This window comes from Anolis carolinensis, chromosome 3 (assembly GCF_035594765.1).
Source record: "Anolis carolinensis isolate JA03-04 chromosome 3, rAnoCar3.1.pri, whole genome shotgun sequence".
In the NCBI taxonomy this organism is placed as follows: Eukaryota; Metazoa; Chordata; class Lepidosauria; order Squamata; family Dactyloidae; genus Anolis; species Anolis carolinensis.
Genome location: NC_085843.1, coordinates 203,652,483 through 203,680,207, shown reverse-complemented (window position 1 = coordinate 203,680,207; position 27,725 = coordinate 203,652,483). Strand labels below are relative to the sequence as shown.

General features: G+C 39.2%; 1 protein-coding gene and 1 long non-coding RNA gene across 4 annotated transcripts in view; one reads left to right on the top strand and one right to left on the bottom strand.

Moving 5' to 3' along the window:
• Positions 1–1,384: 1,384 nt before the first annotated feature.
• lrrc27 (leucine rich repeat containing 27) overlaps positions 1,385–27,725 on the bottom strand; it is a 60,664-nt gene continuing 34,323 nt past the window's right edge. For 2 of the 3 annotated variants that reach the window (XM_062976104.1, XM_062976105.1), the window contains 5 exons: positions 25,165–25,296; positions 21,103–21,196; positions 7,759–7,889; positions 4,197–4,323; positions 1,385–2,292 (listed from right to left, as the gene is read on the bottom strand). In XM_062976104.1, coding sequence (XP_062832174.1) covers positions 2,140–2,292; positions 4,197–4,323; positions 7,759–7,889; positions 21,103–21,196; positions 25,165–25,296 — 637 coding nt within the window. In that variant the 3' untranslated portion in view covers positions 1,385–2,139. The remainder of the gene's footprint in view (positions 2,293–4,196; positions 4,324–7,758; positions 7,890–21,102; positions 21,197–25,164; positions 25,297–27,725) is intronic. The other variant, XM_062976106.1, reaches the window with a different exon arrangement.
• On the top strand, positions 14,361–21,107 carry LOC134297727 (uncharacterized). Its single transcript, XR_010004588.1, has 3 exons — positions 14,361–14,559; positions 15,662–15,885; positions 19,236–21,107. It is a non-coding gene; the product is annotated as an uncharacterized LOC134297727 (long non-coding RNA).

Genomic DNA, 27,725 nt, shown 5'->3' with positions numbered 1-27,725 from the left:
AGGCAAGGCTTCCCGCTTTTCATCTCCGGCATCAGAAGGCTATGCTTGACTCGGCCATGGGGAGGTGATGTTGTTCTATTTTCCACGCTGAGGAGGCTGATGTTCATGGATGCCATTCCTGATCAAATTAACCGGCATGTTTTTCAGGGTACCACCGAAGTGGTACCTATTTATCTACTTACATTGCTATTTTCGAACTGCTAGGTACGCAGAAGCTAGGGCTGATGGCGGGAGCTCACCTCGACCAGCGGCTCGAACCACTGACCTTCCGGTCGACAAGATTTTCAATAGCTTGGCAATTTAACCCACTGTGCTAACTGCGTCCCCAGGAAATAGTTATATTATGAAATCTGAACTGAATGCTTTCCTGCTAATATATAGTCTCTAAATGTCGTGAAGATTTTTTTTGTTATAAACATATAACATGTGGGATCCAAGGGCTGTGTGAGTAGGTGCACACTCAAACAATTCGGTTTCTATTTTTATCTGGCTCCCCAAAACATTTCCGTAGGATCAGGGAATATCTCTGAAAAAAATTAGGCTAGGAGTGCAGGGAGTTAAACTGCTGAGCTGCTGAACGTGCTGACCGAAAGGTCGGTGGTTCAAATCCAGGGAGTGGAGTGAGCTCCTGCTGTTAGCCCCAACTTCTGCCAATCTAGCAGTTCAAAACATGAAAATGTGAGATCAATAGGTACTACTCTAGCCGGAAGGGAATGGTGCTCCATGCAGTCATGCCGGTCACATGACCTTGGAGGCGTCTATGGACAACGCCGGCTCTTTGGCTTAGAAATGGAGATGAGCACCAATCCCCAGAGTAGGACACGACTAGACTTAATGTCAGGGAGAAACCTTTACCTTTTAGGTGAGGATTATGATTTACTTAGAGAAGGGTGGGTAAATGTGCAAAGTTAGGGGGACTCAATCTCACATTGGAAGACTTTAGGGGGTACACAAACCTCACAATATGCTTTCATTGCAAAAAACAAATCAAAACCCAAAGGTTCTCCAAAACCCGCTAGAGTCTGTGAGGACATGTTTGCCCCATCCTAAGTGTTCAGGCCTTTTTAGAAAGTAATTGGTTTTTAAAAAGTCCTTTTCTGTGCCTAAAATGACCCCAAGAGATTCTCAAACATGGTGAAAATGCCCATATGCATCGTAGAGAGTATTTTAAGGCCCATGAACAGTATCCATCCCATTTCTTCCATCATGCTTGAAATCTGTCCCTTGTTTCTTGAAAGGTTATTTTAAAATACCTTAATTTCTGAAATGATTGCCAATGTTTTACATATATGACAAGACCGGCAATGGCTTATTGTTAAAAGTTATACAATGGCTTTCATCTCCTTATTAGTCTAAATGTAATAAAATACATTGGCGCTAAAAGTTGCTTAAACAAGATTTATTGTATACTCCATGATTTTGTCAAGTTCAGCACACAGGGTTTTGTAAAAAAAATAAAATAGAAAAAACAACCTTGACTTTTCCGTAATCACAAAAACCTTGAATACTAGAATTGAAGGAAAAGATGTTGATTACTTTCAAGGGCATTGAAGTTAACACTGCACACTCATCTACAGTGGCTGGGAAGGACTGAAATAAATCCTGGGCCTATGGCTTTATGGTGGTTTGAAAAATGGAAATCTCCTTTCCTTAACAGACAGAACAGCTGCTGGGAGGATCACATGCTGTTTTTCAAGCCCTTCAAATCCATTTTGTGCATTTCTTCATTGGTCTCCCACTTCTGATAGACGTTTTCAACAAGGAAGGTTAGCCCAGCGCCCTAATTCATCCATGATACTAGTACTATTTTTAAGCTGTTTTGAAATGTCTTTCTTTCATTAGAGAGCCCCATTCTATCAGAATGATTGGAAGAGGCCAGTTTCTAGAGGATTGTGCCACTTTAATCTCTAAAATGATTCAGCATTAGAAACATTATACAACAACTAAAGGCACTTTAAAACGTTTAGACATGCTTTAACCTTTATGGAGGTATTAAAATTCTAATTTTAATGTCATGAAGATATAAACAAAGAAGAAATAAAGTTGAAAAGAACAGTTTCATGAAATCTGTTTAAAAGTGGGTCCTATGAAAAATATGCAGCAGCAGGTGGCTGCTGCATGGGAAATATTTTTATGTAATTAAAATGTCATGTTAGAAAATATATTTTGAGGTTTGGAAGCTGATTGGGTACTTTCTGATGGAGGTGGCAGCTCCCCTGTAAAGGCAGTGAAACGATACTCCTTGTTAAGGTCCCTCTTAATGCCGGCTATCTCCGCTTCTATCTTTTCAACCTGTGGATGAAAAACATATCTGGGTAAAAATACAGTTTGTATCACATTATGAATACCATGTGAAAAGGACATAGTCACATTTCTACATTCATTTATTTTTGCCTGGACTGGTAATACCACTTTTTGGACTATAGTTCCCACAATTCCCCAAAAGTAACTTTTAAAAACTCTGATCTGGTTAGATATACACATCAATCCCAGAATAAAGCTCTATATTAGTCAAGGAAGCATCAAGTAAGAGTTGTGTAGAACTGAAAACACTGCTACAAATTCTAGAGCAAGGATTAATCTCTACGCTGTAGAATTCCTACAGTTTGATACTAGGTTGCTGTGAGTTTTGTGGGCTGTATGGCCATAATTCTAGAAGCATTTTCTCCTGATGTTTTGCCTGCATCTATGGCAGGCATCCTGAGAAGTTGTGAGGTATGTTGGAAACTATGCAAGTGGGGTTTATATATCTGTGGAATGTTCTGGGTGGGAGAAAGAACTCTTGTCTGTTTGAGGCAGGTGTGAATGTTTCAATTGGCCACCTTGATTAGCATTGAATAGCCTTTCAGTTTGAAGGTCTGGCTGTTTACTGCCTGGGGAAATCCTTTGTTGGGAGGTGTTAGCTGGCCCTGATTGATTCATGTCTGGAATTCCTCTGTTTTCTGAGTGGTGTTCTTTATTTACTGTCCTGATTTTAGAGTTTTTAAAATACTGATAGCCAGATTTTGTTCAAAGGCTTTTCACTTTACGTATCTGCAAAAGAGTGCTGGTGCTTCATCAAACACCAACTACCATGATTCTATAGCAGTCATGGATGAACTTGGGCCCTCCAGGTGTTTTGGACTTCAACTCCCATAATTCCTAACAGCCGGTAGGTTGTTAGGAATTGTGGGAGTTGAAGACCAAAACATCTGGAAGGCCCATGTTTGCCCACGCCTGTTCTATAGCATTGAGTCATGCCAGTTAAAAGTGGTGTGAAGCTGCATTAATTCTACAGCATAGATAGACTGGTGTTACATTAGGCTAGTATTGTTCGCCTTCTGAAGAATTGATCAGGCAACTGACCATGATCCAGTGTAACTGCACTGCTGTACATTTACCAGTATATGATGCTAAAACCTGATGGGACCCTGACCTAACCGATATACTGGGCCATGGACTTTCCTGAGCTAGAGCTCCCATTTCCAGAAGCAATGAAATGTTAACCTCAATGGTTTAACACAGTACTCTTTGACATCTTCTCTTATTCCTTGCAATGCTATCCTTGTTTACTTGGAATGAAGTCCCACTCATTACAACAAAAATGAGTCCCGAGTAAAAGTGAATACAATTGCAGCCCAAGGTCTTTCAAAAAGAATCAAAGCCAAACCTGACGGTGCCAAATAAATAAGCTTGAGTGTGGTTTCCAGATTTGGTTTATGGACAAACTACGGATTATGCAAAGCATGGTTTATTGTAGTAGGCAGAATGAGCTAATTATCTCAAAGAACAAATGCTGGGAAGCAGAAATAATTGCCCACCAGCTTTTCTTCCCAAGCTCCATGGCCTTTCCAACTCTTGGACAGCATTGTGTGCATCACAGGGGCACTCTTTGGACTGGCCTGCTACTCTCTGGTGTGATGGTGAAGAGCTTCTTCCCATTGGTAGTACTGCGTCTAACAGCACACTCAACTCCTTTATATATAATGGAATGGGGCCAGGAGAGACACTTCTGCCTCTTGGTTTCACCTATGTTTATCCAGATACAATATAATAGCAAAATATGATTTCCTGCTATCTTAGAAGTGAAATAGAGAAATGGGTGTCCAAGGGCACAAAAGCCTGGGAAAGGAGCATGTAAGCACACAAATCTCTCAAGATCCTTCGAAGAAGGAAATGGGCTCTCCAACATTTCAAAGTGAACAAATAGGACATACAGTTTCAAAGTTTTGCTTTGCTCTCTCCATCTCTTCCTGGGGTACCCCTGTTAACTTCTTCCTTCTTTCTTTCATCATAACCATATGTTGCTTAATACGGTTTTCCACTTCCTTATATTTCTCAGCTCTAAAAGAGAGGATAAGATTTCAGTTTATCCCACACTTCCATGTAAAGAAATGTACTGCATTTCTAAGAAATACCACTGCCAACATTTAAAACAAATATGGAAAAAAACACTATATTTCAAAGAGGTTCTCATAACGTATACATGTTGGAGGGCAGTGTTGTTTATTTAAAACTGAGGAAACAAATCAAGCTACTTGCACTGAATTAAAACTGAATATTGAATAAACTGACCTAAATTTGCAAGAAGATAGAATATAATCCCACACCAATTTTTGTAGAATGTTGCAACACTAAACTCAATAGAACTTACTCCTTAGCAAATATTATTAAACTATTAATCATGCTTTAATCTGCAACCCTACACATACCTACCAGTATTAGATACACATGAGACGTACTTTTGAATAAAGTTGTAAAGGACTGATCTCTAAATCCTGTTGATTTCTCTCGGGAATTTAAGTGTCAGATATTGCTGCATATGCTTATGCATAAACATGTTGGCAGCTGGGAAAATGTAGAAATACTGGGTTGTTTTCCAGAGGCATATGGGCACAACAAATTATACCATGTTCTCCAAATACATATGTGTGCATGTGCTTCAACTTTCCTGTTGACTTATGGTGACCCCATGAATTTCATAGACAAGGAATACTCAAAGGTAGTTTTTCCAGATCCTTCCTCTGAAATATAGCCTACAGCACCTGGTATTTATTGGTTGCCTTCCATACAACTACTAACTAGAGCAGGCCCTGCTTAACTTCCAAGATAAGGCAGAATTTTATGCACTTAGGGTTGTTAACTCCTTCACCTATCCCAGTTAAGGGACAGCTCTAGTCAGTCTGCTGCCCCACTTTCTCAGCTACTGTTACAACTCACAATTTTCACTTTCCTCCTCCCACCTGAGCTGACTTCATTTACTACAAATGGAATACAGTAGGGGAGAGATAAGGGGTCAAATACTTGTCCTTCCTAGATTCAAAACACATATCCCACAATTTCTCTATATAAATTGCAGTTCTGTGTTTTCTTCCTCATTAATAACTTCTCAGTGCCTGATCACCCTCTTTTAACCACACTCTGATGTGGCTCTGTCACATGTGTTCCGGTTTTCATTTATGAAAAGTTAGGAATATCCACACAAGGAGAATTGATCAAGGTTAATCACTGCAATTTTACTTTACTATAGAATAGTATGTTTAGAGAAGAAAGGGACAATCAATGAACACATCAACCACCTAGCATACTCTTCCTGAAACTAATACACAGGATGCTAGAGAATTTCTAGAGCAGTGGTTCTCAACCTGTGGGTCCCCAGATGTTTTGGCCTTCAACTCCCAGAAATCCTAACAGCTGGTAAACTGGCTGGGATTTCTGGGAGTTGTAGGCCAAAACACCTCGCACAGGTTGAGAACCACTATTCTAAAGCAAAGTTTAGGAGATTCTGGAGATCTATGCCAAAAAGGAGCCCTCAGTGGTGCAGTGGCGCTGAGCTGCTGAACTTGCTGATCAAAAGGTCAGTGGTTCAAATCTGTGGAGTGGGGTGAGCCCCAGCTTCTGCCAACCTAGCAGTTCAAAAACATGCAAATGTGAGTAGATCAATAGGTACCACACCAGCTGGAATGTAACGGTGCTCCATGCAGTCATGTCGGCCTCATGACCTTGGAGACAACATCTACGGACAAAGTCAGCTCTGGCTGAGAAATTGAGATGAGCATCAACCCCCAGAGTCAGATACGACTAGACTTAATGTCAGGGGAAAACCTTTACCTTTACTAACACACAAAAAAGGAAATTTTCCAAACTCTAGGAACATTACAGAAAGTTTCACAAACTATACTTTGATCTGCAAGATTTTGGACACAAATTCAAAATGGGCAAGCTACCTCATCTTCTTAGACAGCCTTGCATACCAATTTTTCTAAAAACATCCACTATGTATTTATATTTTTTGAGAGTATATTTATTCCATGTTTAAATAAGTCAATGCAGTATCCTGTTTTAAATGCATGGCTGTTACACAGTAGGCAACATTTTTGTGTTCTTTCCATGCATGTGTCTTCAAAATATGAACATAATTATGTCTGTCTGCAAATATGTTTCACAAAGGCTTCAGAAATTACACAATTAGTACTAGTACTTTTCTGCGCAGCCATGGTTTTTTGCAAAGCATGAAAAGTGCAGAAACTTCTGAAAGTCTATATATCAGTCTGCACAAAAGAGAAATAGGAGGTCCATGATTGTACCATTGTTTTCAGGAGCAATATTGTTCCTTCTGTCTAATCAGTAGGTATCAATTGCTTTGTTATCAGCAGCTGTTGAAGGAGAAGATAGTTTAAGGTGATTAAGTACAAAGAGCCGGCTGCTCTTTTCAAGCTCTTAGAAGCCTCAGGCCAATTAAAGTTTCTACTCCTCATGGTAGCAAAGGATGTACATGAATTTTCAGAACTATAGTTAAATCCCAGAGAACTATGTTGCAGCAAAGACAAGTCCTATTATGCTTGGAAAATTAACAGCTCTCCCTGTGCATTGCAAGTGATGTATAAGAATATCCACAATTTTTCTTCTCAATGAGAAAACTCTTGTTATGGTCCAAGAGACTCAATAAAAAAAGCTACCAACTGCAGTGAATTTCACATCCGTAGATTATTTTCTTGAACATTCACATGTTATATGCATTTTTGTTTGTAAAATGTAAACTTATCCAATTGCTTTCTGGTTCGTATATTCCATTGGGAAATACAAATGAGGTCAGTTCATATTCAAATACAGACAGAATTGATTGCCTAGAGAAGGACAGGCTGCATTAGCAGGGAAGGCTAATAATCCCAGAGGCAGAATCACTCCTAGACTGTCTCCCATCTCAAACAATCTGGATAGTCATGGCAGCAACCCCCACCTCCTCCGGGTTTAAAATGCTGCTGCTTAATGTCAGGTTGGTGAATGGTAAAACAGCTGCTATTCAGGACATAAGCCTGGATGAACATGCAGACCTGGCTTGTATTAAAGAGAACTGCTTGAATGAGGCTGGTGGGGTTAATTTCTCTGCGACTGCCCACCAGGATTATCTGGGCAACAGCAGGCAAGGCCTGGGGGTGGTGGGTTGGGGAGTGGAGTTGCAGTGGTCTATCAGGATAATATCTCCCTATTGCTCAGTTTGCAGGATTTCAATGTGTTTATTTAAAGGTGAGTAGCTTGGGCAGACTAGTAATTCTGTTGAAGCATCACAAACCTCACAACAGTCTCCCTTCCTAAACTAGCCAGGATGGTCTTGAAGGTGGTGTCGGGATCTCCGTGGCTTATGATGCTGGGGGACTTCAGCATCCATGATGAGGCTCCCTTATTGGGAGTTCATCTCCAACATGACAACTATGGGTCCTAAGTGGACTCCATATGTTGCCCACCCTAAATTTAGCACACACATATTCTTATCCTCACCTTAAATCACCTATCGTTTTCAAGGCATTCATGTTTGCCTTTTCTGTATTTTCATCCTGTCTGGGTTCTTTCCAGCCTTCTAGCTTGTCATGTTTGACATTATCAGTAGCATAAGGTGCGTTTTCTGAAACCTGGGGAAAAGGTAACACAAGATGGCATTAAAACACTTCGAGAAAAGAAATATGAGAATGCACTAATTTAGGCCCCTTCCACACTGCTATATAAAATTCAGATTAACTGCTTTGAACTGGATAATGTGTATTATCTGCTTTGATAATATGGATTATATGGCAGTGTAGAAGGGGCCTTATACTGACAAAAATTCAGCATGGCAAAGGTCATATTCTTGTGCAATAAAACATAGTTAAATCTGAGAATTTAACTGGAATAATCTAGTTTGCTATTACTGAAATTGTAATACCCTAAAGGCATCAGCTCCAATCTGAACGTGGTCACTAAACAAGGTTAGCTCTGGTTAGTACTTGGATGAGAGACCACCAATGGACACCAGGTGTGGTGGGCTATATTTCAGAGGAAAATAACTGGCAAAGCCACCTCTAAATATTCCTTGCCAAAGAAAGCTTTCGGAAATTCATAAAGTCATCATACATTTATTGGTGACTTGAAGGTACACAAATACAAATGCTAAAAAAGAGTTTCATCTACTGGAAGTCTCTCTTTATACAATAAAGCAGAGGATTATCTCTACACCAAATTGACAACTCAAACTTCCTTTTTTCCCCTTAGCATCTATTGTTAGGGTATTTTATGTGTGGCCCAAGACAATTCTTCTGCTTTCAATGTGATTCAGGGAAGCCAAAGGTTTGGGCAACCTTGAGATACAAAGTTAACGTAACAGCACTGCTTGTGTCACATGCATGCATTTAGGATTTGACTAGCAAAGGCTAGGAAAGCTGAGATATAAAAGGAGCAATATAACCAACAAAAGAAAATTAGAGCTCTTGTTTAGTATGTGTTCATTTATACAGTTCAATCCTACTATCCTTCAGCCCAAGTACAGTTAGAAGCCAGATGCTCCCTCCACAACTTTGCTTGCCTTGTGATCATTAAGACAATGTCAAGTGATCTGAGTGATAGCAAACAGGTTTGGCATCGGCCAGCAAGAAGCATCGGCATGTCAATGCCCATCAGGGTTGATGCTGGTCCAGGAAGCATCCTTTTTAATTTTTTAAAATAACATAAAAGCTGCCTAAGGGTGTCTAACCAGGCAGGTACTGTATATACAATTTCTAATCTGTAATTTTAGTATAATAAGTATGCTATTATTATTATTATTATTATTATTATTATTATTATTATTATTATTCATTTTTGATCTTAAGTGATGTAGTTGTGGCATTGAATGTTTGCTGTTTTATGTGTACATAAATTACCCCAAGTCCCTCTGGGGAGAGAGGGTGGTCTAGAAATAAAGATGATGATGATGATTGTGCTTTAAAACACTTTAGATATTTTCTATAGCAAAATCATTCTAATTGCTAAGTAAATGTGTTTTGTATTTGGGAAGCAGTACCTACTCTATTTTATTCCTAAAGGCATGAAGATGATTGAATTAATTTAATTGAGTTCAAAATGCAACACTGGATATATTCTGAGTACAGTGGGATCCCAGTATCTGCTGAGATTTAATTCAGGGAAGAGACACATCATAGATACCATAACCTGTGGATGGGAAATTTCCATTATATAGAATTGTGTAGAAAAAATTGATCTTTTATATAAAGTGGCGAACAACTCAAACAGGCGTTGAGAAGAGCCTGAAAATTAATGAATGTTGGAAAACTACAGCTAGGTAGGTTTACACATTAGCACAGTGCTCGGCATGAAGCAAAATCAAGGTTTGCTTTTTAGACCCCCCCCCCTGCACAAATACAATACTTCAAGCCTTGGTTGGTCGAATATGTGGGTGCAAAACCCATAGATACAGATGCCTATTGTACTGGTTTTTTTTTAAGAACCAGGAGTAATAAATAATTCTTCACCTCTTTTCCTTTTTATCAGGAGTACAGAGACAATGGTAAAGCATTGAAATGGTGATGAAAGGGAAAGGAAAGAAAAATGGAAATTTGTTTCCTTCAAACTAAAGAAATGCATATGGGCAGGTAATTGAGATCCTTAGAAGATAATTAAGATTGAGGTCTAAAATGACTCAATTGCACCATTGCCTTAATAATAAAAATCCAGAACCTTCAGATATGATAATGATATGCAAACTCCTTTCTAAGGGAGTCCTTGCTCAGTTCACTTTGATATCAAATAAATTACGTTGGCTTTTGAGAAGTTGCCTTAAAGGATATGTCAATGTAAAAGCTCTTGATGAAGGTCAGCCCACATCAGATCTTATCAGCTCTTGAAGAGTTCTCAAAGAAGCAAAGTTATTTTCCGGGAAACATGTTGTGTGAGAAAGTTAATGTGAACAAATTTTGATAGGTGAAGGCTAAAAAAAAACACAAAATGAAACAAAAATCCCCTGGGGAAGAGTTTGGATTTTTGTTCAAAGAAAGATTTGTAGATGCTTTACAGTGCTGGCATTCTGGCAAAGTCAAAAACACGTTAATAAAGTGAGAAACATTAAACAGCCTTTTCCCTTATAAATGTGAAGGTCTGTTAGTAAACACTGGAAGCGTGGAGGATAAACACATCTGTTTTGGTGTTCTAGATTTAGGTTTTTGCTTTTCATGGGATTAGAAAGTGAAAAGCATTTCTGTGGACTCCAACAAAAGCAAGGGCCCAATTTATTTCAACTTTCACAAGCTTCTTCCTAGAAAACATCATGCCATATATTGTGTCCCAATGTAATGGGTGGATCAGGTAGCCTTCAGAAGTGTGTGTCTGCTTTGAGGGGGAAGAGCACTGGGTTATATGTCAGATTGTGTTTCATGGTTTAGAAAACAAACATGGCAACGTGCACTTTAGCATCGGAGAGCAAGAGCACAAGTTTCGCAAAGAGCTAAAAGCTATAAAACAAACTTCAAGAAATGGTAGATGCGGCAGAGTGAAGAGAAGATAGCTTTTGCTGAGGCACTGCATTACTCAAGTCACAATTATTAGAGTATTTTAATTCCAATTCATTTATCGTGTCAGAAGCAAATTGCGGACACAATTATAATATATTTTAAAAACACAAAGTTAAAAACTTGTAATTATACTAGATTTCCTTTGACCAGAAGCTGGCCACTTGGAGTCGCTGTAAGGTGCTCCATTGTGCATGTGGCAGGGCTCAGACTGCATTGTAAGAAGTGGTCTGTGGTTTGCTCTTCTCCACATTTGCATGTCGTGGACTCCACTTTATAGCCACATTTCTTAAGATTGGCTCTGCATCTCATGGTACCAGAGCACAGTCTGTTCAGCGCCTTCCAAGTCACCTAGTCTTCTTATGTGCCCAGAAGAGAGTTTCTCATCTAGTATTAGCCATGGATTGAGGTTCCGGGTTTTAGCTGCCACTTTTGGACTCTCGCTTGCTGAGGTGTTCTTGCGAGTATCTCTGTGGATCTTAGGAAGCTGTTTCTTGATTGAAGGTGTTGACTTGCTGGCTGATATTCGAACAGAGGATGGGCCAGAGATGTCCATGCCTTGGTCCTGTCACTGTTGGGTGCTACTTCCCAGCGGATGTCAGGTGGTGGAATATCGGCTAAACAGTATAATTTCTCCAGTGGTGTAGGGCGTAGAAATCCTGTGACAATGTGGCATGTCTCTACTCTAATAATTTAACTCTAATGACTTAAAAGTAGGTTTGCTGCCTCCAAAATATGTTTAAATAGTAAAATTAAACTTCATTATTACTATTACTATGCAAACCATTAGCCATAAAAATTAGGTTACTAATTTTCTTTTCCTTATATTAGAGAGATTATTCCATCCTTTTTCAATTCCAAAAATGTACAGCTCAAGGTGGCACACTATAATATAAATAACCTACAAACATTTTTTTCACCATGTGGAAAGTAGCAGCCAAAAACCAATTTGGGAAAGTTAAAAAGAAAAACAGCATTAATCAGGAGTTTTATCTAGATTTTTTTAAAAAAAAAATCAGTGGTGGGAATAGTAGGTCAGAAGAAAAGAACAAAGGAGAAGAATGTGTTGTCGAAGGCTTTCATGGCCGGGATCACAGGGTTGTTGTATGTCTTTCGGGCTGTGTGGCCATGTTCCATGTTTCTGGAACATGGCCACACAGCCCGAAAGACATACAACAACCCCAAAGGAGAAGAACTTCTACATTTTGGATGACACAACAGAAAAAGCCTTCTTGCAGTTCCTACCAACTTCCATATTTCTGCAGACAGGGGTGCGTGTGTATGTGAGTGTGCATGTGCAGCAGGATATTTAAGTTATCATGAGCTTAACCAGGATAATCTATATCCGCTAAGTTGCTCTATAGGCTCCCAGCAGTAATTGTGAGAAACACAATGTTATTTCCCCCTCCCTCCCAGAATGCATTTTCTTCTTGGCTTCTTCAGCACTCCATTCCCAGAGTATAGGGTAAGGGGATCATTACAGTAAGATGTCTTATTGTAATCTATAGCTGTAATTATGCCTTAATAGCCAAGGTATAGCTCCTATGGTTCTCCTGATATTTTTGGCCACAATTTGAATTAGTTTACAAAAGTTACAGGAGTTCCCAGAATCCTCCAAACAACATGGCTCTTGGCTATGTAAAGATATAACCTTTCTGTGAGCCTCATCATATATTTTTATCATTGCCTTCAAGTCATTTTCAAGATTACCTTATCATGGGTTTTTGTTCAGATAAGGCTTGCCTTTGCCCTTTTATGAGGCTGAGAGAGTATGACTTGACCAAAGTCACCCACTGGGTTTCCATAGCTGTGCTGGCATCTGAACCGCAGTCTACAGAGTTCAGTGCTCCAGCCACTACACCATACAGACTCTTCAAAAATATTTGTATTTTCAGTTATTTCACTCTTCAAATTCTGTCTCTCAAAAAAATTATCTTTGCCTTTCATTTTTTTTAAACTAAAATAAAATCTTTCTATCTTTCTAGAAAGTGCTGAAAATGGCACCTTCCAAACACACAGAGACTGGGAACAGGGCCAGCAGCTCCTTCCCAATGCATTTAATGAATGTGAACATTGAAGGTGAGTACAAACTGTCTTCTAGTTTACATATAGCTTCTCCTCTGTTTGGTTTCCTAGAGGTGAATCTTGTCCCCACAGGCAACCAGAGGAGTGGCTATTTATGAGTTTGCTCTAATTCTGGGATTAGTGACTTGACAGCAGGAGAATTAATCTTTCATCTGTTTTCTCTCTCCATGGCTGATGTGACTAAAATCTTTGTACGGCCGAAAAAAAGGGTATTACTAGAATGTAGACGTGTCTTTCTGGAAAACAGAACTTAAAGCTTTTTTTAAAAAATAGTATTGAATAAACTGTTGCATTTCTTTAAAAATTGTTATAGGACATATGCATCACCTTTCTAATACTTTTTAAAGGTAAATATAATTTGTGTTGTGTGCCTTCAAATTGTTTCTGATTTATGGTGACCCTAAGACAACTCTACCATGACAAGACTTGTTGGAGTAAAGGCCTGCCTTTGACTTCCTCTGAAGTTGAAAAGGGAGTTTCCATAGTCAAGTGGCTATTTGAAATTTAACATGCAAATGAATACACCACACTGGTTCTCATGCAATAGACAACTGAAAATTGCAGCCTGATACGCAAAAGAACACTATACAATGAACACTGCAGATCTGCAATTTCCAACGATTGCGGGTTGTCATACCCCATATCAGTAAATGATAGTGAAACACAGAAGCATGCACATTCACATCATAACAATTTAATGATATGGAACATTACCATCCACACTTTTTGTATTCACAGCAGACCCTGGAACCAAACCCCTGTAGATACAGTTGTCCACTCTATTTCAGCAAATCTCATACCATAACATTATTTTTAATATTATGAAGTGAACAAAACAGAATGAACATAAGTAAAAGAAATAAGGCAGCAAAGCTGAAATTAAGGAGGTGTGATCATATTTGTTCTCACAATTGGCAAGCTAGTTTGTAATTCATTACAGTTTTGATACAGCAAGCCATCAGCCCCAAGGCTGCTGAATCTGTGGTGCTCCACTGCCCTCTTGTGTTTCATGAAAAGCTGATTCCAATATTTTTAATCTACATTGTTCTTCTGGAGGTCAGGGTGGGGAAACAGAAGGAGGCAAATGAGGCATCTTTTTTTCTAATAGGAAAACAAAGACTCAAAATGCTCAAACTATTTGTTTGATACCCAAAGTTTCACTCCTCAAAGCTCTCATTAGGATATAAGGGACCAGAGTTAAAAAGAAGAAGAAAAAATGCATGACAGTATGAAAGATGAGACATTAACTTAGTGCATTGGATTTATTTCCAGAAAAAATAACAGCATGACTAACGCAAGCCATTATCCATTTAAATGCAGTATATATATTGACACTAGTGGCATTCTAATATGCTATACTTACTTACTTAAGAGTTTTGATTTGAGGTACAAACCTTTTGTTTGGTATCCATTAAAAAAACCCAGAATAACCTATTTGTTTCTATTTGATTAATTGAAGAGAGTGGCCATTATTTTCAAGAAATGCAGGCCTTCATTAACAAGCAGGTGTAAATTTTGTGAGATCAATGAAAGAAGTGCCTAGAATGCGATCTATCTTCCCAACTGCCAAAGGCCTTAAGATTCCAATCTTAAGAAGGGGTCAGTTTCTGTGGGATGCCCTGATGGTCACTAGACAACTTCTAAATTCATCTCTAGAGCCTTCTTTCCCTTCCATTTACTGGTAAGAACCAGAACTGAACTGAATTACTAATATAATCCTTAATAATTATCTTATGCACTGATATGAATTTAGACAGTTAGTTGCTGTGTAAGCCAGTCTAGGTGGGGAACTAGCTATAAAATGTAGAGACTGTACAAATAAGTAAGTAGCAGTCTACCTAAGAAAATAGCAAGGTATATGGCTGTATTTTTTTATCACACAAATAAATTCTTCTTACTGAAATATCATGAAAGAGGAAAGGGTTGCTCATTAGAAGACGCGTGGGTATGAGATGTGCACGAAAAAAGCCTATGATAAACCCTAAGTATATGGAAGATTAAAAGACTGCAAGACTGAACAGTTTCAGAATTCATTGTGACAGAAAGAGGATATAAAACCCTATTGTAATTGATGAATATTAACCTAAATAGCCTAAAGGCACTTGATTCTGTCTAATCTTGAAACCTAAGCAGGGATGCAAGTCCACCAAGGAATCCCAGGCGTTGTAGGTTATATTTCAGAGGAAATACTGTATGTATGTATGTATGTATGTATGCGTTGCAGCTCAGCTGCCTACTTGATCCCTTTTTCACCCAAACGCCACACAGATGAACAAGAATAGTAAGTTTATTAAGAAAGGAGTAACTACTATAAAAACAATTTCAAAATACATCTATGAGCTAGATTTCTAGAGGCTTAACAGAAAGTAATGGCCAATTCTGAATAGGAATTCCAAAAATCACTTAAGACAAAAGCAAGAAACTGTAATCCAAGTGATGTTGCACTTAAACTAGAATTATATCCAAAAGCTCAAAAACATGAACATGATCATAATCCAAAATCTATGGATACCAAAATCTATGGATGCTCAGGTCCCATTATAATAAATTATGTAGTAAAATGGTGTCTCTTATATAAACAGCACCATCAAGGTTTGCTTTTGAGGATTTTTAAAAATTGTTTTGAAGCCATGGATGGCAGAATCTGGATGCAGAATCCAGCAAAACGGAGGGCCAACTGTACTTGGAGTTTTAAAGAAATACAATCTAAAGCAATATTGTGGAACTAACTGTATTTATAGAGCCTACTTACCAAAAGAGGCATCTTTCTCTCTCTCTCCTAGGACCAAGATAACATATTTTCTCCCTCTCCTGAATTCATTGTAATAACCAACCTACATGGGCACCAATCTGGCAGAAGCAAAACCTAAGTCCTATTTTAAATGAAAGCCCTTCTGTTTCAACACCTCCAAACAGCCTGAGCAGCCACAGCTTTTAAATAGCTATGTGCCGGATGTTTCGACACCTACAGCACACATGGCTACTGACTGCACCATGAATCGCTAGTGTAAGTATTTACTTATATTTGTGCCTGCTTCCTCCAAAAGGCTGGTGGTGGGTGACAATCACTAAGATGTTCTAATGTATGTGTGTGTATCTATGTGGGTTTTAAGGCTGTTGATCTGTGTAGGATCCTGGTTTGATGCTAAGCTATCAAAACCCATCAGGTGACCCCCGAAAAGTCACACTCTCTCAGGCCCCTTCTGCACTGCCATATAATCTATATTATCAAAATCAGTAATCCATATTATCTGCTTTGAACTGGATTATATAAGTCTACACTGCCATATAATCTAGTTCAAAGCAGATAATCTGGATTTTATATGGCAGTGAAGAAGGGGTCTTAGTCTCAGAGGAAAGCAAAGGCAAATTGCCTTTGAGCAAATCTTTCTAAGGAAATCCCATGATACTTTAAGGCACACAACAACAACTTCCAGCCATAGACTCCTTTCATTATATCATAAAATATGATTATATTGTTCTCTGGATGCTGAAAAATTGATGACCCCATGGAGGAAAAAAATGAAGAGACAAGGTTCTGAAAGTTTTTTTTCCATGTCCTAAAGTTCTGAACCCAGACCCTAGGAACAATAGAATGCACATATGTGAACTACACTGTTTTGGAGTTCACAGAAATTATTCATGATACGGAAGTGATACTAGGACTTAAAGACAGCCAATGGAAACAAGAGGGTCAGGCTTATAGGTTACCCAAGTTTCCCGATCTGTGGAAACTTTGCTGAGCTCTTAACTTCTATGTTTCTTGAAAAGGCTAACATGTTTTAAACATTTTTCAACTGATGAATGTTAAAATTAGAAATGCTTTCTCCTTCTCTTTCTGAGGTCTCTTGTTGTTAATTGCCTCCAAGTTTACTCTGACTTCCAGTGACACTATCATAGGGATTTTTTTTGTTGCACTTTTCCCATTTACTCTGAGACAGTGTGACTTTCCCAGACGATTTCCATGGCTGAGTGAGGATTTGAACCCTGGCCTTCCAGCACTCAGAAACATGATACTGGCTCTGTGTTTAGCCACAAATACTGGTCTGGAACTTCAGCTGAAGGACAAATAAATGAGGGAAGGAGAGAACTGAAAAGCAAAGTGCCAGCTGAGTGGAATTATAAGCATATTTTGCACAGCTTGGACATTGTACTTTTTTGGACTGTAATTTCCAGAATTTTGGCATTGCCGGCTGAGAGATTCTAGGAATTATAACCAGAAAGATCACTTTTCTGAGGTCTGCTCCTTTTATGCACAGTTTCTCTGCTGCAAATCGTCCCACCGCCCCAGTGCCACTTTGCAGAGAAGAGTCAGCCCAAGCAGTTGGGTTACACATAGCTGTAGTCTGGTTTTTTCAATGACATAATATTTGAACAACATTTTATTTATTTAATTTATAAATCTTTCATTTAGAGAGTGAAAGGAGGAACACATAGTGTTCTTTAGGCTCAACACCTCTGTGGTAGGATATGCCAAAAGATACTACCTGGCCCACCATTCTTTGTCTCCTTCTATGCTTTCCTGTCACATTCTTTGACTAACTCTGCCTATCTGGTAATCACCACTTGGAGATATATCCTGGGGATGTTTTTTTGGGGGGTGGGGGGGGGGGGGGAGAGGTAGCTCAATAAAGGAAAGAAAAAAAGGAGAATGTGAAGGCTGAATGATACCTGAAGTGTGCTGCCACTCTGGGATTCTGAAGATTGGCTGCTGATTTTGCTGGATGTTTAATCTTAGTTTTACTTATTCATTACCGTTGTTGTTGTTCTGTGCTTTCAAATTGTGTTGAACTTTGGCAAACTTATCACAGGGCTTTTTGAGGCTCAGAATATGTGACCTACCCAGGGTTACTCTGTCGGTTTCCATGGATCAGTTGAAATTTGAAACCTGGTCTCCAGAGACACAGAATGTATTTACACCATACAATTAATGCAGTTTAACACCACTTTAACTGTCATGGCTCAATGCTATAGAATCTTGGGATTTGTAGTTTGGTGAGTTACCAGAACTCTTTGGCAGAGAGGGTTAAAAATCTTACAAATCTACATCTCCTGTGATCCCATAGTTACATTAAACCTGTACAGTTCAACACTCAGACCACTAAGTCACTTTGCTCAGTCTCCCTCTTACATGTCTACAAATAAACACCAGTATCACACTAGTTCTGGTAATATTTGAACTGCCTGAACTACTGTGTTATTGCTGTTTATTTGCAGAAGCAATCAATTTCTCGATTGGAAGTGCCAATGTCAACAAAGATTATGAAATGTTTGTGGGAAAAGTTAAAAAAGCGATTGATCTTTGAAGCAAATCCATTCCTCCAACAAAGATTAGAAGAATCAGACATGGCAGAAAATACTTAATGGCAGTCAGAGTTCAGCGAATAGCAGATGGCAAAGCAAAAGAGGAGGAGTACAAACAACTTTGCAATGAAATTCAAAAGAGCCTACAGGCAGACTATGATGAATATCAGATTACACAATTAAGAGAGGCTGCAGAGAGTCTTTAAAAAGAGGAAAAGCAGCTGCAAATGAAGAAAAAGCTACCAATTGCACTAAAAAATTAAAACGGAATGCAAATAACAAATAGATTGGAAATGAAACAGCTACGTGAAGACTTCAATAACAACTTATATGATTCCAAAGTGCAGGTAGCCAAAGTCAAATCACATGTTTCAAATCACAAGAAATCCCAGAAGAGTGAGCTAGATGTGGCCGTAAGTAAAATAAAGCCAGATAAATGCCCAGGAAAGGACGGAATAAGAACAGAACACCTAAAGGCGGGATGTTACAATCTTCAAAAGGTGATCGCAGAATGTTTTAAAGAGTACTTGAGAAGTGCCATCTTACCTAAAGATTTGACAGCGTCTGAAACTATACTTCTAATGAAGAAAGGAGACAAAGAAAACCTTAGCAACTATCACCCTATTATACTCTTCTCTCAACTGTTCACAAGGATTGTGCTACAAAGAATATCTCAAGATGTGAAAATCAACAGAGAACAAGTGGGCTTCAGATACGGCTACTCCACCCTCAATCATATCCTTGCAATCAAACAGCTACTGGAAAAAAGCAGAGAATATTGAGTTCTTGCTTTTGTTGATTACCGAAAGGCCTTCGATTCAGTTGAAATAAATGCTATCCTTAACCCTCTGCACCAAACCGGTGTAAATCCAACATATGTGAACATCATAAAAAGCATCAATACAGGGTGCACAACAGATATAAAATTGTTGTCAGAAGTATGTCATATCAGAATAAAACTGTTTGTGACAACTTTGGAAAGCCTCTTCTGAAAAATGTAATTTAAAGGCAGGATTTCAATTGATGGTGAATAACTTTCTTATCTCTTCACAGACAGTTTTGTTCTTTTGAACAAAAATCCGGAAGATTTACAACATGATCTCCAACAACTAGCTCAGCTCACAAAATCAGTAGGACTGGAAATGAACTTGAAGAAAACAAAATGGATGAAAAATCAGCAGTGTGTCCAGGGTTACAGCATTATAAATGGAGAGGAAATTGAGGAAGTGACTGAGTATGTACAGTCGAATAATTTGGTGAATGGGCAAGAGGACGCAAGGTGGCTTGGACAGCTTTTAATTGAAACCGGACAGTGCTAACAGATGATAAGCTAACAATGAAGGTCAGAGTAGATATCTTCAACACTAAAGTTTTACCAGCAATGTTATACACCTCTGAAACATAGGCAACAACTAAGTTAATCGAGTGGGGGAACTGGTGATGACTCAGAGAGCAATGGAAAGAAGGATGCGTGGCATGACAACAAGAGATGAAGTCAGCAACAAAGAGCTCTCTTTATTGTGACATGGTCAATGAAATCTATGAGGCAAAAAGAAGATGGGCAGGGCATATAGCACGAACAAAAGACAACCGATTGACATGTCGACTAACGAGCTGGATACCAAGAGACGACAAGCGGCCCTTGGACAGACCTCGTATTTGATGGGACGAACCAACAGTTAAGCTATTCAGGTAGAAATGGAAAAGAAAAGCACAGGACTGTATATTTTGACAAATTGTAGATTTGTGTGTAGCCCAAAGGAGTTGATAGGATAGGATCACAGTAGTATTGTGAGATATATACACACATCAAATTATTTAATACTACACAGTGAAACAATAAATGACTAAGTAGTGGTAGCATTTCTGTGGGGTTTCAGCTCTGATAGAAGAGTCCCAGTTGGGATTTGAGTACCCCAGTCAATCAATGAACTTCTCTCTCAGGGCCTTTCTACACAGGCCCTAAAGTGTGGAAGTTACCAGGTTAATGGGGAGGTGCAAGGTAGCTAAATCCGTGCTGATTCACAGATACAGATGAAAAACATGTGTTAAAAAGGTCTGCTTATATCCCAATTCCAGCCAAAAAAGCACATATTTGCATCATTGTATATCCCTGCAGTCATGCAAAACATGTGTTTTCCTTCCCTTCCCCCATGTAGACTGCTCCTGTGCATGTGCGCTTTTAAAAATCCCAAAACAGCTGATCAGCTGATCGGGTTGTCAAACGGACACACAAGTGGCTAAAGGGAAGCACAAGTGGAAAGCAATTAGAACTCTCTGAAACACTTTCTTTTAAACTGTATAATCTTATACAGAGGTTGAATTAAATATTGGGGGAAGAGATACGGGGGAAGTTTTTTAAATTCCCTCCATTATGTTTTGGACCTCATGCAAATCTGCTTATATTTATATTAAAATATTTGCATATGTGCACATACAGTTCAGCACATAACGGAATGAATAAAAATATATATTCAGCTGGATGTCTCCCTCATCCAATACAGAGGAAGCCTGTGAGGACAGTGGGGGACCCAATCCCGGGACTAACAGGTCTGTGTGAGGACCTGAAGTCAGGTCCTGGGATTTAAAACACAGATTTTTGGCACTGTCTGGAAGCACCCTCAGACACAGCTACACAACTCTATACTCTGATTGCTAGAACAAGAGACTTTGGAATAAGATTTTGGTAAAGAGTGTTTGCCAAAGGTAAGATGTTATAGGGCACAAATTTCTGTGGGACCTAGTAGTTGAAGATGGGACCTCAAGAGGACTAATGAAGTTAAAAGAAGGAAGAGAGCATCACAAGGAAACAACTGAAGAGATATATGGGATAGTTAGATTGCTGTTGCAATGAATGTTAGATCAGAGATAAAAAGCAATCTTAGGTCTCTACAGGACACCGCTGTCTGCTGTTACTTACCCCCATGTTTCCTTTTTCTGGTTTGTACAACATTCTCTTTCTCTCTCTCATCTTCTTGGTCTGTTTTCTCCATTTTTGAAGCACTTCTTTATCTCTAAAATATGTTTTAAAGTTTTCAGATATTATTTTATGAAGGAGATGCTGCTAAGTGCTACTGAGATTTTAGCGTTGCATACTGAAACCAACATGATTGTGGTAGAGGCCCTGAAACATTTCAGTTAACAAGACAATTTGTTTGGATCACATACAATTTATCTGTATTAGCATATAGATAATATACATCATATCTAAATACGATTCTAAGTCACAGCAAAATGAGAATATGCCTTAGTAGCTGATATAACCACCACACAAATAATGGTCATCATTAGGACATTTCCAAATGATTTGCTTAAATATTTTAAAATATGTCTTGGCACAGTTAAGATACACATAGATTTCCTTTCTTCTATTTTTTGTTTTGTTCTACATGTTTTAGAACTCTCAAGTTTTCATCTGTCATGAGACCTGGGTGAAACTTTACTCCTCCCAACTATTGTTAATTTGTAGGGAATGGAGAGAAGAATAATATCTTTTTGTACCAACTCCCCATAGATTTCATAGCTGGCAGAAAGGGTTAAATATCTTCTGTCTCTGAGAATATCATTTCCTTGGGATTCATGGAAGCCTCAGGGATCTGCTAATTAGTAAAGCAATAACAGTGAGAGGTCCTAATTACATGCCTCGTTTAACCCTAGATAGGTAGTTTGGAAACAAATAAAACAAACCATTTTCTATAATTCTAATAAGATGATCTAGAGTTTATTTGGCTAGGATAAGATTGGAAGAAGAATCCTGTACAATGTCCGAGAACTGCTAGAGAGACTATGGAGAAGAAGGCTGGATTAGAGTGGAAAATCTGACGCTTACTGGCTCTTCCTAAGGCTGAATCTACATTGCCATATAATCTAGTATTTGATCCAAATTGTCTCCTTTGAACTGGATTATATGGGTCTACACTGCCATATAATCCAGTTCAAAGCAGATAATCTTGGATCAGAAACTGGAATATATGACAGTGAAGATGGGACCTAAGTGCCCTAAGTACTGGTGCATATTTGTGCAGCAAACAAAGCATGAAACAAGGCTTTAAAACAAATCAGAGAGCCATTTTTGTTCTCATGGTACAAAATGAGCAGCTGTTGGATCTAGGAGCTGCATTGCAGGGTGGCACTTCTGAAAATTAAACCAGTTTTGTCCCTCAAGTGCCTTCTAGAGGCATGGATGCATTTTGTCAGTGGGGAGGTCCAGAGTTTTTTCTTTTAAAAAAATCTTCCATCACTTTCTGTGTTAAAACAATCAATTAAAATGTAAATTTAAAAAATTAAATAAACTATTAAAATAGTTCTGCCTAAAACAATATAGCACCCTCAGACCATTCTCTTAAAACTTTGTTTTAAAAGCTTATCTGCACAAAAAGGTATAGTCTGCTATCAGAACAGAGAGAGAGCCATTCTGTCTCAATGGAAAGGGAGTTCCAGAAGTCTATGGACAGCCACTGAAAAGGCCCTCTCTCGTGTCTGTGCAATGGCCGACAGGATTTAGCTAGTACTACTCATCATAAAATGACAGACTGGGATCTCTTGCTATTAAAATTATTTTTACACATTGGTCTCATCTGCACAAGATTATGTGCAGATCAAGGACATGGCAAGATATTAACAGTGTCATACTATATACATCTATTCAGAAGTAAGTTCTATAGTATTAAAGTCCCAAATAAACAATTACTGAACTTATTGATAATTGAGTGAACATATATAGAATTAGGGCATGTCCCCAAAACATTTTATTTCATAAATGCTCTTTACCACATGATATACAAAAACCAGCTTTGAGTCAAACTTTTCTTTCACATTGTTAATGGAAAACATTCTCCACCACCTAGAGGCAATGAGCAACTTTCAGGGCTTCAGGGCAGGTTGCTTATCAGACAGATACCACCTCCAACACTTAACTTTTCTTATCATTTGCTGCTTTTGATGGAAATAGCAACCTCCTAAGTCCTTCACTATTTATTTGTTAATATATATATTTTCTAACCTGTCGATTTGCCAGTTTGTACCTCTTTGGTGTAGGAGGGGTTATAGACATGTTATTGTACTGAGCATGTTCAGATTCAGGACTCCATTTTGTATTCAGTATGTGTTTGATCTTCAATGGAAGCAGATGTATGTTTTGCATCAGACTTCAGTGGAGGTGGATGCATGTTGCTGTTTAGAACTTCAATTGATACAGTATGCTTATGGAATTCAGTGAGTACAAATATACCGTATATACTCAAGTATAAGCCGGGTTTTTCAGCCCGTTTTTTAGGCTGAAAAACTCCCTTCAGTTTATACTCGGGTAAGAGTCCTGGCAGGAAGGCATGGGGCTGAAAAAAGAGCCCTTTCCCCACACCTTCCTGCCAGTACCCTCTCCTCCCTCGCACCCCACGCAGCTTTCCCTCCTCTGAGCCCGGAAGGGAGCAAGGGCGCTGACAAACCCTGCCCCCACTGCCACCGCTGAGGAAGGTGCACACCTTTCCCCTCCCTCTCCTCGCTGCTGCTGGGGAATGCGTGCGTGAGGCGAGGGAGGAGGGAAAGGTGCACGCCTGTCCATGCTCTTCCCTTGCCCCATGTGTGCCGCGGCAGCGGGGACAAATCTTGCTGCCGTGGCTCCCTCCACCACAGCTGCTGCCGAGATAGGTGTGCGCAGGGCAAGGGAGGAGGGAAAGGCGTGCACCTCTCCCTCCTCCTCCCTCGCCCAGGGGAGGTTTGGACTAGATGGCTCAAGGGATCCCTTCCAATTATTATTATTATTATTATTATTATTATTATTATTATTATTATTCATGTTAGTATTAGTATTAGTGTTAGTATTATTATTATTGAGGCTGGGTGGCCATCAGTCAGGGGCACTTTAATTGTGTTTATGCTGTACAAAGGCAGAATGGGGTTGGACTAGATTGCCCAAGGGATACCTTCAAATTATTATTATTATTATTATTATTATTATTATTATTATTATTATTGTTATTATTAGTGTTGTTATTATTATTATTATTATTATTATTATTATTATTGAAGCTGGGTGCTATCTGTCGGGTGCTATGATTATGTTTTTGCTGTACAAAGGCAGAAGGCGGTTAGACTAGATGGCCCAAAGGGTCTCTACCAACTTTTTTTCTTAGTGTTATTGTTGTGGCTGGGTGGCCATTTGTCAGGGATGCTCGATTGTGTTTATGCTGTACAAAGGCAGAAGGGGTTAGACTAAATGGCCCAAAGGGACTCTTCCAACTTTTATTCTTTGTGTTATTATTGAAGCTGGGTGGCCATCTGTCAGGGGTGGTTTGATTGTGCTTTTGTTGCATGAAGTCAGAAGGTCCTTGGACTAGACGGTCTTTAGAGGTCCCTTCCAACTCTATTATTAATATATGGACAGCCATCTGTTGGGGATGCTTTATGCTTTTTCTGCATGCAGGAATAAGGGGGTTGGACTAGATGGCCCATGGGATCTCTTCCAATTCTATTATTATTATTATTATTATTATTTTATTGTATGACACAGCCAACAAGATAGATATGCCGGATTTCATATCACAAAATTACAAGTCGAACACTTCCCAAGTGTCTAGGACCGTGTGATGTATTTTCGGATGATGCGAGCAGATCCTAGTAGGGTTGCCTTTTGCAGTTGGCAGATAATAATTTTGTCAATGCCTATTGTTTCCAAATGCCAGCTGAGATTTTTTGGCCAATGTGCCAATCACCACTGGGACCACCTGTACTGGTTTCTGCCAGAGTCTTTGAATTATTATTATTATTATTATTATTAAATCTGGATGGCCATTATCTGATCTGTCATGGGTGCTTTGATTGTGCTTTCTCTGCATGAAGGCAGAATGAAGGGGGTTGGACTAGATAGTCTTTAGAGGTCCCTTCCAACTCTAGGATTCTATTAAAGAAGTCTTAGTTGAACATGAGTCAACACAAACAACATTTACAAAAGCAATCGCAATAAAAATAAAAAAACAGTACTTGCTTTTGCCTCTGTTCCATGGAAGCCTCTTTCTCCTTCATTTCCTTTAGTGCTGCTAACCTGTACTCTTCAGCCCTCTTTTTATGAACTATCATATCATAAGATGAAACTGCAGGAAACATATTCTTCTTGACCCTTTTGAAATGAATGTTTTGGTACAGTCAATTCAATGTTGCAGTAAAGTCCCAGGTAAACAAATGTTTTAACAGCAGCAGCTGGAGAGTACAGAGTAATGTACAAATACCTTAAAGGCACCAAATCCTCTCTAATCTTGCAGGGCCAGCCCTAGTTTGTACTTGGATTGGAGACAGCTAATGAATATCAGGTGCTTTATGTTATATTTCAGAGGAAGGAAGTAGCAAAACCACCTCTGAGAATTCCTTGCCCAAGAAACACTATGTAATTCTTGACGTCACCATAAATTGACTAATGACTTGGGAGACACATACACACAAACACACAGCTGGAGAAGAAGAGGCCTATTTAATGTCTACTCCTTTTTATAAAAAGGAAACTAGTCTCCTCTCTTCATAATGCCTGGCACTTCAGATAAAATGATTAATGCATTCTTAACTATTTTCATAGGGCAGTTTATGTTTGGTTTAGATCTAAGTCAGTTTATTGTTTTCCAAGGGGAAAAAAAGCAACAATTGACTTCTTGGTATGATTTCATTAAGATCTAAAAGTGGAATTCTAACTCTCAGATGTTAATGGCTGGAGGAGTCTAGGATGGAGCCTGGGTGCTCCTCTGCCAGTCTATTTCCGCAAGAATAATTGTCACCGAGAAAGCAAAGGTTTCCACCATACATCTAGGTGGGCCAATAGCTTCTGCCACAGGTTCTCCTTATGGTGGTAGTAGACATATTGCCAAAAAACAAGGAATGCTTTGGGCGGGAAAGAATCAGCTTTTATTTTGATATTAATCCGTTAGAGCAAGCGTGGAGCTGATACATGTGCACTATCTCTTCACCATCTGCCAGCTATTGCTATCATTTTGGGGACTGAAAATATTAAGCTTGTGCATGGATTCAGAGCTATTGGTTCCCTTCAGCCAATCCAGCTTGTCTGGCTTTTCGGATGAATGTAACGGCAAGGGCCCAGCTGTCAAGATTTTAAATACGGAACAGGACCATGTGGCAGCTGATAATGGCTCCTCCTCCCCATTCAGCATCATGCGGATTTCCCTGTGAGCCCTGCCTGTTGGGCCAATTGCCTTGCCGCTCACTCTCAGTTTTATTTTTTGGCTTGGCTTCTGACTTGGTCTCTCTCTTGAATCTTTTTGATTTTCCTTTATTTTCCTTAATTTCCTTGATTCTTTTTATTTAGCAGGACTAACTGGGAGTTGGGAATGACTGGGAGATGAGTGGGTGGGGTGCGCATATTTGGGGACTTAGAGAGTCACTTTTTAAGCTTATTTTTCTCCTCCCCTCCTCTCCTTCAGAAAATATACTTCTAAAAGAAAATAATAAATAATAATAATTCCAGCAAACAAAAAGAAAAGCTTAATTCTCACCTAGTTCCCTCTCCTCTAGAGTAGAAAGAAGAAACAGCTTTAAGGAAGCATTAAACCCAAAGCAGAAAGAAGACTGAAGTGTGAGGGGGGGGGAAGGCACCACTCCAGGCACGGCCTGCAGTGCAGATCAAGAGAAAAGAGAAGGCTTTTTAAAGGAAGCCCTGGGTAGGCTGGCTCTAGGTCAACTGCTCTTCCTTCCCTGGGAAGTGGGAAGCCTCCTTAAAATACCTTGGAAAGCTGTGTGCGTGTGCTGCAGGGAGAGAATGCATGCCTGCAGCGCCTGTCTCCTCTAGAGTAGAAAGAAACAGCTTTAACAAAACCTTAAACCCAGGTCTCCTCTACAGACAGAAGGGAAAGAATCACACAAAGAGTGGTATCTTAACTCCGATACTTTTAATCCAGGTCTTAATTAAGGATATAAGGACAAACAATGCCTATAATGACGGGAAGGGAAGCCTGGGAAGTCCCCTCCATAATGGGCTGGATAGAAAACTAATCTTTCAGCTTTCTGGATCGAAAACAGATTTCAGTCCTCCCAAATTCTGGAGGCTCCCAAAAAACAGATTGGAACCCCCACCGAAATCCAGGACACCTAAATGGATTGCTGTTTATCTGGACTGCACAAGTCTAGAAAATATATAAATCTGCAAAATGTATGAGTCAGGTGACACTGTCCCGCAATGTGGGGAGTGGTAGATCTGCTCCTCTGCTCCAGAGTTCCATTTAGGATTTTTTTCCTGCTACATATGCAGCAATAACACAAATGTCATCAAGGCAATAATGAGCATGACTTTTTATAGGATTCTGGACAGAGCTATTTTAATGCGATGGCATTTGAAAATTAAGACATAAACTTCATAAGAAAAATGAGTCAGAAAAGGCTCACTCCCAATCCAGAGGGAGGCAACATGACCCAGGCATTTTGGACTACAGCTTCAAGGATCACTGGCTACTAATAGCCAGCATTTTGGGGCTTATTGACATTGTGGTCCTAAGCATCTGCAGCCACCACATTGTCTACTACTTGGCTAGAGTACATTAGGATGGAGTT